This window comes from Mytilus galloprovincialis, chromosome 12 (assembly GCF_965363235.1).
Source record: "Mytilus galloprovincialis chromosome 12, xbMytGall1.hap1.1, whole genome shotgun sequence".
NCBI lineage: Eukaryota > Metazoa > Mollusca > Bivalvia > Mytilida > Mytilidae > Mytilus > Mytilus galloprovincialis.
Genome location: NC_134849.1, coordinates 74994896 through 75011426, shown reverse-complemented (window position 1 = coordinate 75011426; position 16531 = coordinate 74994896). Strand labels below are relative to the sequence as shown.

Here is a 16531-nt window from a genome sequence, read left to right as displayed (position 1 = left end):
TCTTAACCTTCTTAGGTCATTTTCAGCATTCTTTGTTTTTTTCTCATTATTCTTTATATTTTACGGAATCATGGTGTTCCACTGTCCCGGATAAGGGGATGGGTTGGCATCGCCAAACATGTTTTCCCAAGCCACCTGACCTTTGATATGTACATGTCTTAAGTCAGGAGCCTTATTTCATTGTTGAAGGCCGTACGTATGCATTTAATTGTTTACATCCAATTCATTTGAACTGTGAAAGGACTCCGAAGTTGTCTAATTAAATCATACAAAATCCAATCTCCTTATTTCTCAAATTCTATATTCATAAATGTGTCTATCCTCTTACCAACCTTGAGACAATTAAAAAATAACTCAGGGCCAAACCAAATTCATAAGTTCAAGAAGATAGATATAGAGTGGATAACAAATACGAAAAAACTTGAAAAGAGAGGCGAAAGATACCATAGAGATATTCAAACCAAAAAAGTCAAATACAAACTGACAATACTTGTAGTTCTTCTTTAAAATATTTTGGCACGCATATAGTTTTTCATACAAGGCAATTTATAGTTATTCCTCATCAAATGCCGATCTTCAACTTGCTAGACTATGGCTTTATATTTAAGATTGTTAAATATGAGTCTAGAGTATATCTGATAAGACATTATCTGTCGAAAAACTCACGTTGAGTATCAAATGGGCAGTAAATTATGCTTCACTTTTAATATAATCTGTTTCATACTCTGGATTCAGTATAAAATATCATATATACTTTATATAAATAATTGTATATTTTTTCTCCATTTTCTGAATTTTCTTTATTACAAATGTTATCATGGTCATGTTTCACTGCTATAAATAATTAAATCTACATGTAACATTCAAAAGTCTCTCGAACCAGCTCATACAGATAATATTTTTCTTAATAGAGTCCATCTCTTTTTGCTGATTTTCAGACAAGATTATTCTTCCGACTGTTAGACAAACAGGTTGCATGGTAAAAAGGGAATTTATCCGGTCTGTCCTTTCATAACTTTGACAAATTCTGAAATGAATACAAAAAGTTGAAGTTACATTTTTTATACGATTTTAATTCAATTCAATTCAATTTTCAAATATTTATTGTCATATAAACTCTGAACAATAAGTTTGTGACAAATAATATAAACATACACAAAATACATTTAACAAACAAAACCATGAAAACAAAAAAAGCAAAAAAGCAAAACAATCTATCTATATGATATATAAATATATTTTATAAATAAATCAAGAGTCCCCTGTCCTCAGTTCTAATGCCTGTTTAAAATAGGACCCTAAGCTTTCTACTTCTTTTGAGGTTGATGGACAAAGAAGATATTTAATTTTTTCATTTTCTTGCCAGGACATAAAATCTGGCATATGTTTAATTACATTTCCTATAAAGTTATCTCTTAGTTTAGCAATTTTTTTGCAGTATAAAATAAAATGGGCTTCATCCTCCATTGTATTACAGGATGTGCATAGTCTTTTTTCTCTAGGTATTAAATGTCTTCCTTTTTCTATCATTAAATTATGATCGCTAATTCTCATTTTTGTTATGTTACTTCTCTTTTCAAAAGATTTACAGTTTAAGTAGTTTTCCATTTCTAAATTTTCCTTTTAACTTTTATATAAATACAATTTACTTTTTTTATCTATTTTTTCAAATTTTTGTTCAAATATATTTGTGTAGAAATTTAAGAATTGATGTTTTAAGGTGTTTTTTTTAACAACTTTGAGTAATTTTTTCTTTTGTTTCCCTCAAGAATGGACGCGTCCATGTTTACCTCTTTCAAAATATTTTTAACATATGTAAACCAGGTATAGCAACCTGAATTATCTAAACTTTTAGAAAGTAAAAAGGATTCGTATAATAATGGATTAATTTCAGAATTTAGTAATCTTGATAAGTAAAGTATACTTTGAGTTTTTATATGCATCTCTAGTGGGTATCTCCCTAGCTCTGTTCTCACAGCTATGTTTGATGAAGATTTTCTTGTTCCGAGGATATATTTACAGAAAGACAAATGTAATTTTTCTAAACTTGATTTATCAGTAAAATTAAGGGGGTCTATATTTGTTTTGGAAATATTTGCACGTTTTTCTGCTCTAAATTTTGTAACATAAGTATCCATATAAGTTATTTCTGAATTATAAGTGGCTATTGGTTTAACTATAGAATCAAAAAGACTGCAAGCTACTTTAACTAGCAGATTATTTAAGGAACCAGTATAAGTTTTAATGGCAAACATCACTTTCCTTGCTTTATTTACAAGCTCTTCAGAGCTATGCAATAAGTTTCCATTTGATTTCACAAGAATTCCGAGAAATGAATACTCAGAGACATTTGACAAACTTTCATTTTTATATTTTGATAAAGATGTTTCCACTTTTTTATTATTTTGCTGCAGAATCATTGTTTTAGTTTTATTAATATTTAAAGTTAATTGCCATTTTTCACAATACTTTTCTAAGTTGTTCAGACTATTTTGTAGGCCTTCTTTACTTTCAGATAATATTAAAAGGTCATCAGAAAATTGTAAAGATCCTACTTTAGTATCAATTAGTTCTAATGGACAGCTATTTTAATTTGAAAACTCTGCATCTAAATCATTAATAAATAAATTAAATAAAGTAGGACTCAATGAATCCCCTTGTTTAACCCCTTGTGTGATTTCAAAATATTCTGAATGCCACTCTTGATGCTTGAAGGCAGATTTTGTTTCCTCATACTGTCCTTTAATAATATTAAATATTTTTTTCCCTGCTCCTGCCTTATACAGTTTATAAAGTAAAGCTTTTCTCCAGACAGAATCAAAAGCCTTTTTTAAATCTACAAAGCAGGCATATATTTTATTTTTATTTTTGTGTAAGTATTTGTTTATTAAAGACTTAAGCACAAATATACTATCAGAGGTTCTGTGATTTTTTCTAAAGCCAAATTGAGTATTACTTATAGTATTTTCCATCAGTTTAATCAATCTTTCATTTAATACAGCATTAAACAATTTTGGTAAGCAACTTATCAGAGATATTCCCCTGTAATTATTAGGATCAGTTTTTACTCCTGATTTATGCAATAAAATTAAGTATGAGTATTTCCATTTTGATGGGTAAATACCTGTATTCAAAATAAGGTTAAGCAGTTTAACAATACTTTTGATAGATACATTTTTACTAAATTTTACTATTTCATTTATAATGGTATCTGGCCCAGGCACTTTTTCTTTTTTTTAGCTTACTAATAACATTTTTTATTTCAGAGTATTTTATTGGAGCATCTGTTTCTCTATTAGATATTATGTTCTTTTCAATATTAACAAGTTGTTTTTCTATTTCCTCTTTCCATTTTATATTTACAAATGTGGGTTTTCCTTGGTCCTGAATATGCTTCGTAATTATTTCTTCATCTTTTAAAATTTCTGGCACTTCATTACCAGTATTTTTTTTGTTTTTCATTCCTTTAAGTATTTCCCAATAATCATTAGGTTTAATGCACTCATACACCATCACGTGCTAACGTTTCTAAATGATGACAAAATTTTTGTGTAAACCTGTATATGTGGTGTTGTTGTTAATCCGCGTGCATTTGTTCAAATATCGTGATTTTTTATGCGAAAATTTACAAACACACAGTGTTATGTACAACTAAGTGTGTCGAGTTGTCGGTTTTTCTCTATTCTTCATATTTATTTGCTCTTTTAGGGGCGGATCCAGTCATTTTAAAAGGGGGGGGGGGGTCCAACCTAGGATAAAGAGGAGGGTTCCAACCATATGTACACATTCAAATGCATTGATCGTCAAAAAATGGGGGGTTCCAACCCCCGGCACTCTCCCCCTGGATCCGCCACTACGTTTATCTAATCTCTAGTCGGTAAATTCTAACTCTCAAAATAAAACAAACCGTCAAATGACATTTTCCCGTCTTTATTTGAATCTGCCTCTGCTAAGAGATCGTTAGCGTCAGACTTAGAGACTTTCATAGCCTTCATAATTTCTGAAGTCGTTACTTTCCCGTCTTTATCAACGTCCATGGCTTGGAATATTTTCCGTGCTGTCTTTATATCATTAGGGTCATGCTTCATATACTCTGTTATCAACGTTTCAAACTCACCCAAGTCCAGATACCCATCTCCTGAAATAGATATACATGTACGAGAGATTTATTTCAAATTTTGTAAGTTCTACAGCTTGACAGTTTTGCTTAGCCCTTTGTAGTTAAATAATGTATTTCGGAATTCATAAATGTATGGAATATTGAGCAAAACAGTCATAGATTATTGAAAATAAGATTAATTCCTGCCGATTTAATTGACAGATATTTGAAAAGTAATGCGACCTTCATAAATTATTTAAAATATAAAACAGAAGATGTGGTACATGTATGATTGAAAATGAGACAACTCTCCACAAGTCCAGATACCCATCCCCTAAAATAGATAGATATATGTACGAGAGATTTTGTTTCAAAATTGATAAGTTTTACAGCTTGACAGTTTTGCTTAGTCCTTTGTAGTTAATGTATTTCGGAATTCATAATTGTATGGAATTTTCAGCAAAAAATATATAGATTAGACCGTTGGTTTTCCCGTTTAAATGGTTTTGCACTAGTAATTTTTGGGGACCTTTGTATCTTGTTGATCGGTGTGAGCTGATCTCCGTGTTAAAAGGCCGTACCTTGACCTATAATTGTTTACTCTTTTATAAATTGTTACTTGGATGGAGAGTTGTCTCATTGTCACTCATACCACATCTTCCTATATTTATAGATTAATGAAAAAAAAGATTGATTCCTGCATTTACTTGACAGGTATTGGAATAGTACTGCGACCTTCATAGATCCTCATGATTCTTGACATATATATTATTATTTGGCGAATTCTGAATGACCATTGCCTTTAAAGTGTATTTGAATCCGGTCAATAAAAATACATTCAGTCTGCCTTCAGCTAATTTATTGTAAAACAAAATAGTGCAAACAATCCATATTTTGAGATTAACTTTGTTAATGTTATATAAATATAAACCCTGCTTCGTACTAAGCCGACACGCTGAGTGATTTTTAACACGCTAGTTCACAAGGTATATACTAGTATAATAGTCAACAGTAGGAGGAAATGTTCAACTATCCTGACCTCGAGGCAACCAGCTTGTTCTTACATGTGCTCTTAATGCTTAGTGGAGAAGCAGGAAATACCAATTCATCAAGGGTTCAAACAAACCACTTCCCGTACTAAAGCCGAACACGATATATAGACGCAAAGAAGGAGTTACATTTGTACACCCATCATGATGTGGCATCTTTAATCTGAACAAAGTTTCCAATTTAATGTCGATTATTAAGAGTATTGTGCACAGCAGATTTTTGACTGGGGTAGATTTTACATACTGATAAATAAAATCGTATAATAAAAAAGCAATGAATGAGGTTGTTAAATTTGATGTATGCCTTGTTGTGCTTCTTTGTTACGTTTGTTTGTTTTTATAGTGATTCAGATTAGAACACAATATTTTAAAAGCTGTACCCCTATGTTAAACATTTTACCTATTGTATTATATAAAAAAGAAGATGTGGTATGATTGCCAATGAGACAACTGTCCACAAGAAACTTAAATGACACAGACATTAAACAACTATAGGTCACCATACGGCCTTCAACCATGAGCAAAGCCCATACCGCATAGTCAGCTAAAAAATGCCCCATTATGACAATGTAAAACAATTCAAACGAGAAAACTAATGGCCTTATGTATATGAAAAAAATGAACGAAATTTGTAACACATAAACAAACGAAAACCATTGAATTACAGGCTCATGACTTGGGACAGGCACATACATAAATATTGTGGCGGGGTTAAACATGTTAGCGGGATCCCAACCCTCCCCTAACCAGGGACAGTTGTATAACAGTACAACATAAGAACGAACTATAAAAATCAGTTGTAAAAGGCTTAACTCATCAGATGGACAAAAATACAAGTGGACGTGGCCGGGTACTTGTACATCCTGACAACAAACAGACACAATGAACAGATCTGAGAGTACTCGCAGTTTTCTGACAGCTAGTTCAAAGCCACTAACTACTAATAAAAGTCATGTATCTAAGACTAAACTACCAATCCGTACACATCCAACATTCAATGGATTTAGTGTAAAGACCATTTATTGTGTCTGTTTCCTGTGATCGCGCATCGTTGTCAATATAATGTCAGTTGTTGCGACTGCCTTACAAGTTAGAGGTTTAGCTAGCTATAAAACCAGGTTCAATCCACCATTTTCTTCATAAGAAAATGCTTGTATAAAGTCAGGAATATGACAGTTGTTATCCATTCGTTTGATGTGTTTCAGCGTTTGACTTTGTCATTTGATAAGGGATTTTCCGTATGGAATTTTCCTCAGAGTTTAGTATTTTTATGATTTTACTTTTTAACAACAATGAGCATTTTGCCATTTTGTACACTGATTCTTTACCGTCACAGTGTGTTGCCGATTTCATCTGGTCAAAAATAACATTATATTTTTGTTCTTTTGAATTGCTTTACCATTTTTATCAACATCTCTCATCATCTGCTTTAGTTTTTCTGTAGATAGATCGATGCCAATTCTTTTTGATGCTCTCTTCACTTCCGCCATAGAGACACGGCCGTCGCCATTTTCATCCATGGAATGATATGTTTTAGCAATAGCTGGAAATATATAAATTGTTACATACATACGGTTGCTACAGGTGTCACGGTAACATTTCACGTCCCATAAGGGATAATGATAGCCATTTTTAGAGTGTCACCACTTTCTAACATTCATCGTCTAACCAAAATTCTACATACACGGTTAACTGAAGTGTTTTCATTATACTATTCAGAAATAAATTTGTATATGAATCATGATCGTTTACTTTTTTTCTAACTTCAAAAACCTATAAGGCTACTAGTGCGTTTTGGTCTTATATCATGCAGTGAATACAAAATAAAAAAAAATTAGTTTGCACCTGAAATTATTTCATTATTTTTACACCTGATATATCCCTCTGTTTGGGAAAGTATTTGCAGTTGATTTTTTGTCCAATCACAATGTTCATACAAGAGCGCAATTATTTGTTTTCATTCAACCGGGAAAATTTTTATCAGGCAAATTTTTTAAGATGGTATTCTGAATACAAAAAATTTGAAGCTCCTGATTGGATGATTCAGGTTGGATTTTTTTTTATTTGAAAGCTTATCCATTTAGGTTGGAAAATAGGTGAAAATTAGATTCATAATTCACAATGTGTAGAAGACATATTTTTTTTTATTAAAAGAGGGACGAAAGATACCAAAGGGACAGTCAACTGAGGAGCCATGAAAGAGGATCCAGGTTCTTTACGCATGTCACCTGTCTATCATTCAAATGAAAGAGGGTTCAGGTTCTTTACTCAGGTCACATATCTATCATTCAAATGAAAGAGGGTCCAGGTTCTTTACGCATGTCACATATCTATCATTCAAATATGAGAGGGTCCAGGTTCTTTACGCATGTCACATGTTTATCATTCAAATGAAAGAGAGTTCAGGTTCTTTACGCAGGTCACATATCTATCATTCAAATGAAAGAGGGTCCAGGTTCTTTACGCATGACACATATCTATCATTCAAATGAAAGAGGGTCCAGGTTCTTTACGCATGACACATATCTATCATTCAAATGTGAGAGGGTCCAGGTTCTTTACGCATGTCACATATCTATCATTCAAATGAAAGAGGGTCCAGGTTCTTTACGCATGACACATATCTATCATTCAAATGTGAGAGGGTCCAGGTTCTTTACGCATGTCACATGTCTATCATTCAAATGAAAGAGGGTCCAGGTTCTTTACGCATGTCACATATCTATCAGTCAAATGAAAGAGGGTCCAGGTTCTTTACGCATGACACATATCTATCATTCAAATGAAAGAGGGTCCAGGTTCTTTACGCATGTCAAATGAAAGAGGGTCCAGGTTCATTTTCATCATTTAATTTTCAATAAGCTTGTTTTCTACATTTTTTTAAAAAATTTTATCATTTTCTTTGATGTTTTTTTTACCCATTTCCCCTCTATTCTACATGTATATATATATGATCACATATTTATTCTATTCATCGACAATTATCCTACATTCTGTATACCCCAGTCAGATCCTCATCATGTTAATGTCATACCGAAAACATGTTTGAGACATGTTAAAATCGGAAGAAAGGTATTGATGCTTAATAAACTGTATTACTGTTTTGATCTGAGCGTCACTGATGAGTCTTATGTAGACGAAACGCGCGGCTGGCGTACTAAATTATAATCCTGGTATCTTCGATAACTATTAACCAGTCGGAAACCAGGTTGAAATAGAACAAAAGAATCGAAGCTCTCTATTAGAGAAGGCGATAAATGTTTACTGTATTGTTTACTATAGTGACAAATTTTTAAAAAGTTAATAGAAACAAATAAAACTGCAATTTTCTTCTCAATTACGAGGTGTTTTATTTCAAAAACACCATTTGCATAAGTTTTCAATTTATCTAGTACATAGTTAAGCAGAACAATTAGATATCAAGTCGACGACATGGGTATCTTTCAAGTTGGATGACAAAAATGCATAACCTCCGATTTTTTTGAAAAAATTACCACGGACGGAAAAGATATCAATCTATTAGTTCAGTAATTTTCGTGTCTGCCCTTCCATTATGTGACTGAAGAAAAAATTCCAAAAAATAGGTAACAATTGTATCGAAAAGAGAAAATCGAGTGCACCTTTTTATGTTAGGGCGTGTTTGAGTTGAGTATTTAGTCTTGATATCGTTCAAAGTAAGAATATTTCATACATCATCTCGCTTCAGATTCTATCATTTTTATATATTAAAGCTACAGGTTGACTTTATAACACAAAAAAATAACAGTACTAAAAGATGAAATATATGGGTCAAGTGAAATACCTATCTAATGAGTCACAAAAACAGGGAAGGTGTGTTCGAATAGCTATTTTTTTACTGAAAGTACTTGACGACAGTCTTACAAGTTGGATGATGAAAATGCATATCTTCGAAAAATTCTAATTTTTTGTGTGTGATAACTAGGGTTTATAGTCTTCAACCACTAAAAAAATCTAGTCTGCCCTTCCACGAAATATTTAATTAGATTTTTTTTAAATGTTTATGATTTTTCGAAAATTCCACCTAACAACCGATTAGACAATAGTTTTAAGTTGAATCAATGCAGACAAGATCATTAACTGATGCTCAATAGCTAGTTGATACATTTGTCTTTTAAAATATAACTGACATATAAGGATCGTATTGGTGCAATGTGGATAAATTTATCGGTTTCCAAGAGCAAAATTGGTAGCGCGTCATCGCTACAATGGCTTCCATTTTTACGATTGTGAAAATGAACTGGCGTAATGGGGAGATAATTTTGACGAAGTAGGATCCTGACTGTTAACCATTGTGCGCACCTGAGACTTTCACTTTACGTAATTAAGTTCAATTTTCATATCTTTAAATTACCTGCATGATCGTCTTCATCCAAAGAACTCATTCTGTTTCTGGTCTAATCGCTACAAAAGGAGGAAAATAGCATCATATATACATTATAATGTATACATTGTCTGGTATATATGACTATCGCCCATACAATGTATGCATTGTATGGTATATATGACTATCGCCCATACAATATATGCATTGTATGTCTATGGGCCACATACAATGTATGCATTGTATTGGTGATAGTCATATTATCATCTTATAAGCACTATTATAAAATAGAGAATGGAAAGCAAAACAAAAATATATACTAGTTCAGTGATACTAAACTCCAAATTATACACAAGAAACAAAAATTAAAAATAATACAAGACTAACAAAGGCCAGAGGCTCCTGACTTGCGACAGGCGCACAAAATGCAGCGGGGCTAAACATGTTTATGAGATCTCAACCCTACCCTATTAGGTCACATATATATATATGCATATTAAGATATGGTTAGGAAGCCAATGAGACAACTTTTCCATCCAAGTAACATATTGTAAAAGTAAACCATTATAGATCAAAGTACGGTCTTCAACACGGAGCCTTGGCTCACACCGAACAGCAAGCTACAAAGGGCCCAAAAAGTGTTCGAGTGTAAAACTATTCAAACGGGAAAACCAAAATGCTTGATTTAAAATTTTGTAGAAATTAGCACGACGAAAACATTAATTAACAATTGTGTATTCTTTCCTCTAATTAGAAGTAACAGACACCTCTCTCAAGGGATACATGCACCATGAATCAAGCACCAAATTTATCAAACTAAGATTCTACAATTAATTTTCGAAAATAAATGATCATAAATGAATTTACTTACTTTTTAAGTGTTCTTTACTATCTTGTTTTCGCAATAACAATACCAGTTACATTATTTTACACACAATTCACTACGTAGAACACACCAAATAATTACTATGTTCTTGATTACTACATGTATATCAACTTAAGTATCATTAATCCTATGTGAGGATTATATAGAATCATAGAAGCATAACATTTCATTGTATTTTTACCGTTTAATTAAACATTAATTCAACTTAAGATTTGGATTAAAGTACACAATTAAACAATGAGTAATGTTGCCAATTGTGAAAGTCAAATATTTGAGATTCTATGTGTAAACCCTTACCTCGACTTCAAAAAATAAACATTTACCTTTTTCCAAAACCTCAATAATTTTTTTTTTATCTTTAAAATGAATTCAGATTAAACTTCATATTCTATAAGGACTTCTACTGGTGCGAAAAAAACTCGTCATAGGTTCTGTAAATTGAAATTTTGTTTAACACCAGACGCACGTTTCGTCTACAAAAGACTCACCAGTGACGCTCGAATCAAAAAAGTTAAAAAGCCCCCATAATGTTCGAATTGAACAGCATTGAGGACCAAAGATTCCTTAAAGTTTTGCCAGGTGCTCCGGAAGGGTAAGCAGATTCTGCTCCATATATGGCACCCGTCGTGTTGCTTATGCAATAACAAATCCGGTAAATAGTCTAATTCGATAGGTCACAATCATGAAAGGGAAGGGTATTGTAGTAACGACGTAAGGAACATATCCGATATCATTTGTGAAACGGTTATTCCATAACCGGTCAACCAACTCGTGATGGCGTCCGTAAAATTTACGAAGGGATAATTTCAACTTCACCATTTGGAACTCTTTGTTTAATAGCTTCCTTGTGAGCAGCAACCCTCTATCAAGAAAATCATGATAGGAAATGCAAACACAGGAATATCGTATTAATTGGGAGACATATACCCCGTATGCAGGTGCTGCTGGAATGTTGCTACTTAGAAATGGAAAGTTCACAATTGGAAAGCTGAAATCAACTCTTGTCGTAAAGTTTTGTTTTCAACCGACCCTCATTGTCAATTTCTAGATGTAAGTTAAGATATGAGGCCGACTTAACTGTATCTGTATAGTATCCTTTATCTCTAGTTATAAATTTACTGTGTGCAAAAGCATAAATTAATCGAAATACTAAGGATTTTCATATCCTAGGCATAAACAACCTTAGCCGTATTTGGCACACCTTTGGGAATTTTGGGACATCAATGCTCCTTGTACTTGTTCAGCTTTCTACTTATTTGATCTGCGCGTCACGGATGAGTCTTAAGTAGACGAAACGTGCTTCTGCCGTATTAAATTATAAGCCTGGTACCTTTGATAACTATGGAAACAATACAACACAAATATCTTATGGAAATATTTGTATTCATAACGAAGTAAAGATTTATTTTGTCACAACAAGGGTGTAATTCGTATAAACGAGGACTAGATTCATTTAAAATAATCCCTATTTTCCGTAAAATATAGAGGATGTTCAAAAACAAAATTGTATATAACCACTGTTCATTCCGTATAGATGCTTTGTGATACCCTCGCGGACGATACATTCAATTGCCGTAGTATCGACCAAGTTGTTATAACTCACAAAAGATACCAGGCTATTACTTTAATATGCTAGGTGCGCTTGTGGTCTGTATACGATCGACTCATACTTAGATCAAATACAGTATTATCTTTTTTTTTAATTCCCAAAGTATGCAAAAAAACTAAACGGATTCAAAATTTCTAGTTAAGTACTTCAGCGGATGTTGATACGTAATCAGGTTAAAAGTTGTAAGATAACATCTTTTACATACCTCTACCTCTGTGATATAAAAAAAAATCTAAATATGTACATAAGAAACAAAAATAAACTATAATTGTTTTTATTTTTTTTAAAAGAGTGCATAAAAACAATCAAAACAGCGTTTTGATAATTTTCAAATTTCTCTTTATATAATTAATTAATAACACTGTCTGCCACACAGCATTTCGGGGGCTCTCCCTCTGGTATCTTTCCTCCCTCTTTTATAGCTGACTATGTGGGGCTTTTCTAATTATTGGGGGCATTATGATGACCTATAATTGTTAATTTCTGTGTCATTTTGTCTCTTGGCAATCATAATACATATTCTTTTATATATAGCGATGTCGTTATTACGACATAGCTATGTCGTTTTAACGACATAGTGATGTCGTTATTACGACATGATAATTTATGTCGAAATTACGACATAGCGATGTAGTTAAAACGACATGTAATGTCGAAATTACGACATAACGATGTCGTAATAACGACATGTTATGTCGAAATTACGACATGCTATGTCGTAATTACGACATGTTTTTTTTTTTTTTTGAATGGCCCTTATCGGCTTCCGTAGATTTGCCATTGGTATTTTAAACACCTCTAACTGTTACTTGTAACTAAATCCTATCATCGTTTTTCCAAATTATGGCATGGGGTTTAGAAAATCGCTTCGAACTACTATCTGTACAAATCTTCACGGAAGTTTAAAAAAAAGTCCGCAAGCATTCGATTCAAAATTCTGCATACTTCCGTTCCAACTCTGTGATATATACATTAGTTGTTACTAACGAAAATGAGAAAGAGTGAATAGCGGAGACCCTTCCGGATTTTCCGGTTTGTGTTAAAACTGATAAAAACGTATAATTGTTTGTACCAAATTCAGGCTGAACCTGAACAATAGGTTGAAGCTCTGATTAACTTGTGGGAAATTAGATACATCTAAGCTTGTCGTTTTTTTTTAATTATACAGAAAAAATCTGATAACTTTCCATAATATTGACACAATAAGGATTATAAATCTTAAAATGTAAGTGGCATTTGTTATTGGAGTAAATAAAAAGGGATACTCTATCCAATCTATACAATTACAACTTTTATGTGAGCAAAATATTTATTCTTGTAAAAAGTTTTTTTTTCGACGTACAGTACGTGGCTGATTAGTTAATGATACAGTTGCATGGGAGATAATGACGTTGCTAACGTAAAATGTTATTTTCACGACGTCAAACTGTGACATATCTGGAAAAGATTCATTTTACGACTGAATGTTATCATTCAAACCGATTTAACTTTTAAACGAGTTCATGGACCTCTCTTTTTTTAAATGACATTCGGTTTGAGTACGTATGCAGATTATTTGTACCAATTTTCAGGAAAAAGTGAAAAATGCAATTGTTTTAAATTTGATAAATATATAGCATAAAATGACGGGTTTTTTTCTACATTCATGAACATTTGATACATTTTAGTTAATTCTAAAAAAAAACAAAAAAAAAAAAAACAACATAAATTTATAGGATACTTATATAAAAAAGAAATTATAAATTATTTAACAAAAAACAGCTTGTGTTTATCTTTTAAAACAAAAAAAGTTGTGCATTTCTGTCGGAAGGAAAAATACGTCCACAAATCCGAGATTTGAGCATATATCTGATATTTCGACCTCATTGTACTCAAAAAGTAGCATATGAAGGTATATTTTTAATTACATATTTGATTTCATCAGGTAAACCATAGCCTTTTTGCAAATTTTCATCAAAATTTCAATATGGGATCAAAACTGTATCGTATGCTCATAAACATCCGATGCAACCAAACGGACGCATCATTTAATTTGAGAATTAGCATATAAACCTCTATTTGCAGTTAAGGATTCATCATTTAGTTACTAAAATAATAGGTAATATATATAAAAAGAATACAATTGTTTTCATTCATTAATTGCGGAAAGAGTGAAAACATGAGACACTTCCGTTCGGATTTCCGGCTATTGTAATGCATTTAATACATGTGAAACAATTTCAATGTTATGAAAAAATGAAAAATGTTTTAAAGGATTTATTAATTAAGGGAAATTAAAACAAATATTTTAGTAAGTAGTATTTTAGTATTAAAAATATTGTAAAACAATTACCGATAATTTGTTCTGTCATCGATAATATTGCGAAAGTTCACAGATGGAAGTATTATTACCAAAACATGCATTCGACTTAATAATTTCGAACTTTTTGTTTTCTTTCATATTCATATTAGAAAAAAGTAAAAAAACAAAAATACTGAACTCCGAGGAAAATTCAAAACGGAAATTCCTTAATCAAATGACAAAATCAAATGATAAAACACATCAAACGAATAGACTACACCTGTCATATTCAAGACTTGGTAGAGACATTTTCAAATATAAAATGGTGGATTGAACCGCGGTTTATACCGCTAAACTTCTCACTTGAATGACAGTCGCATCAAATTCCATTATATTGAAAACGATGCGTGAACAAAACAGACATTATAGATAAAATTATTAAAATCGGGGCTCAGCAGACGTGCTCAGCAGTCACCACCGTGTCACAATCTCAATCAGAACAAAAACAAACAAACATTAAACAAAGAAGCACAAAAAGCATATATCAAATTTAGAACTATGTTCTTACAGTTTTGTTGTTGTTGTTTTTATCAGATTTGAGACTGACCAGTATGGCAAACGAAAGTGATATCTGCCACAAATGGATGATGGACCTCTATTTGAAACAGAACGTAACACTAGCCGAAGTGAACGACATACTACTTCTTCGTTTTCTAGGAGGAATATGTTTTCTTTCTGTTTTAGTCGTTACTGGTCTTATTGGAAATGCGCATGTGCTGTACATCTACTACCGGAAGTTCCGTCTGACGAATTACCGAATTTACGTTCTATGGTTGGCGATGTTGGACATGTTTAACTGTGGGATTAGTGCTCCATGTGTTATTTTCTATTTGTTGCATCCCGTTACATTCCCATCAGAAATTTTCTGTAAGATTTTTCGGTTCTTGCTCTACTTTTGCAACGTAGCATCTACAGCTTCTCTTATTCCCATTGCAATTGATAGAGGAAGAAAAATCCTTTCGCCATTAAAATCCCAGATTACTACGACGCAAGCCAAGATGATGTGTATAATGAGCCTTTTTGTTGGATTGGTACTTGCATGGCCGGCGCCTATTCTATTTGGAATCTATTCTGAGCGAACCGGAATACCTGGACTAAAAGGAAAACGTTGTTTAATTGAGGATAAATACGTCAAATCAAAAGAAGTCACAGTTTTCAATATGGTACATTTCATTTATTTCTTTGTAGTTACGGCTTTACTGACTATTGTGTATTCACTAATATCGCGTCAAATGTGCATTCATGGAAGTTTTCGGCAAAGTTTTCAACAGCCATATACCGATACGGATATTTCAAAAGAGAACGCACCACGACTAACTAGTATACAAAGGTCAACTTTAACATTACTACTTGTGACATTGGTTTACATACTAAGTGCTTTAGCATATCATATTTTAGCATTGGTCTTTTTTTCAAGTCCTAACTTCGATTGTAGTTTGAGTCTGCCAGGTGCCATAGTATATTACACTTTTATTTGGTCTTATTTTATTAACAGTGCAATAAATCCGTTTATATACGGTTTCCGGGATGATACATTCCGGAAGGAAATCAAACGGTTATACAATGGATTGTAATAAATTAATTAAAAAAAAACATGTACATTTTATTATAGCATGTTTTATTATTTTGTTTCCTTAAAGATATATAAACAATTAGTAAATGAAATTGAAACTACTCGTTGTTTTGTTAAGGATTGCCATTGACTTAAAAATCGACTCGGAATAGTTTTTTTTTTCCTTTTTTATTTCAGTTTGAAATCCATTTGTGTAATTTGTCATTATTCTGATAATGATTCTTATATATCTTCTTTTGTTTTAATAATATGACTCTCCAGACATTTTTGATTAAAATTGATATTAAACGTTTATATATGGAGCAGGATATGTCTATCCTTCCAGAGCGCATATGTAGCAGCACTCATTCCAGAGTATTCCCAGTTTTTGGTGGGGCTTATGTTGGTCAGTCTTTAGTTTTCAATGTTGTGTTTAGAGTAATGTTGTTTGTCTGGTGGTCTTTTACTGGTTAAACCATGGTTTTGTCAGTTTATTTTCAACTTATGAGTTTGAATGACTCTTTGGTAACTTTTGCTTCTCTTTTATATGTTACTGTCATATTGAAATTACCATGCTAAATAACTATCATAGACGTTAATTTTGTTGTACAAGTTTAAGGATTAAGATACATGAGATTTTTGTTGTGGTATCA

At 32.3% G+C, this 16531-nt stretch overlaps 2 protein-coding genes across 3 annotated transcripts; one reads left to right on the top strand and one right to left on the bottom strand.

Moving 5' to 3' along the window:
- Window positions 1-919: 919 nt before the first annotated feature.
- On the bottom strand, window positions 920-10482 carry LOC143053801 (uncharacterized). The gene is made up of 5 exons (XM_076226585.1): window positions 10362-10482; window positions 9521-9570; window positions 6548-6691; window positions 3908-4138; window positions 920-1027 (listed from the first exon to the last, which is right to left on the bottom strand). Exons 2-5 carry the CDS (start codon window positions 9549-9551, stop codon window positions 993-995), a joined length of 441 nt encoding a protein of 146 aa, XP_076082700.1. The 5' UTR covers window positions 9552-9570; window positions 10362-10482; the 3' UTR covers window positions 920-992.
- Window positions 10483-13087: 2605 nt separating this feature from the next.
- On the top strand, window positions 13088-16000 carry LOC143053800 (substance-P receptor-like). Of its 2 annotated transcripts, none has more exons than XM_076226583.1 (2): window positions 13088-13210; window positions 14861-16000. In XM_076226583.1, the coding sequence occupies exon 2, from the start codon at window positions 14878-14880 to the stop codon at window positions 15898-15900; it is 1023 nt and encodes a 340-aa protein (XP_076082698.1). In that variant the 5' UTR covers window positions 13088-13210; window positions 14861-14877; the 3' UTR covers window positions 15901-16000. The 2 variants fall into 2 exon arrangements, with proteins under 2 accessions (XP_076082698.1, XP_076082697.1); XM_076226582.1 differs by lacking the exon at window positions 13088-13210 and adding an exon at window positions 14136-14275.
- Window positions 16001-16531: the final 531 nt, after the last annotated feature.

Excerpts from the sequence above, each read along its gene's own strand:
- LOC143053800 (XM_076226583.1), top strand. The coding sequence starts at position 14,878 with ATGGCAAACGAAAGTGATATCTGCCACAAATGGATGATGGACCTCTAT.
- LOC143053801 (XM_076226585.1), bottom strand. The coding sequence starts at position 9,551 with ATGAGTTCTTTGGATGAAGACGATCATGCAG. Across the intron at positions 6,692-9,520 it reads GGATGAAGACGATCATGCAG|CTATTGCTAAAACATATCAT; the intron begins GTAATTTAAAGA and ends ATATATTTCCAG. Across the intron at positions 1,028-3,907 it reads CGGGAAAATGTCATTTGACG|AATTTGTCAAAGTTATGAAA; the intron begins GTTTGTTTTATT and ends TATTCATTTCAG.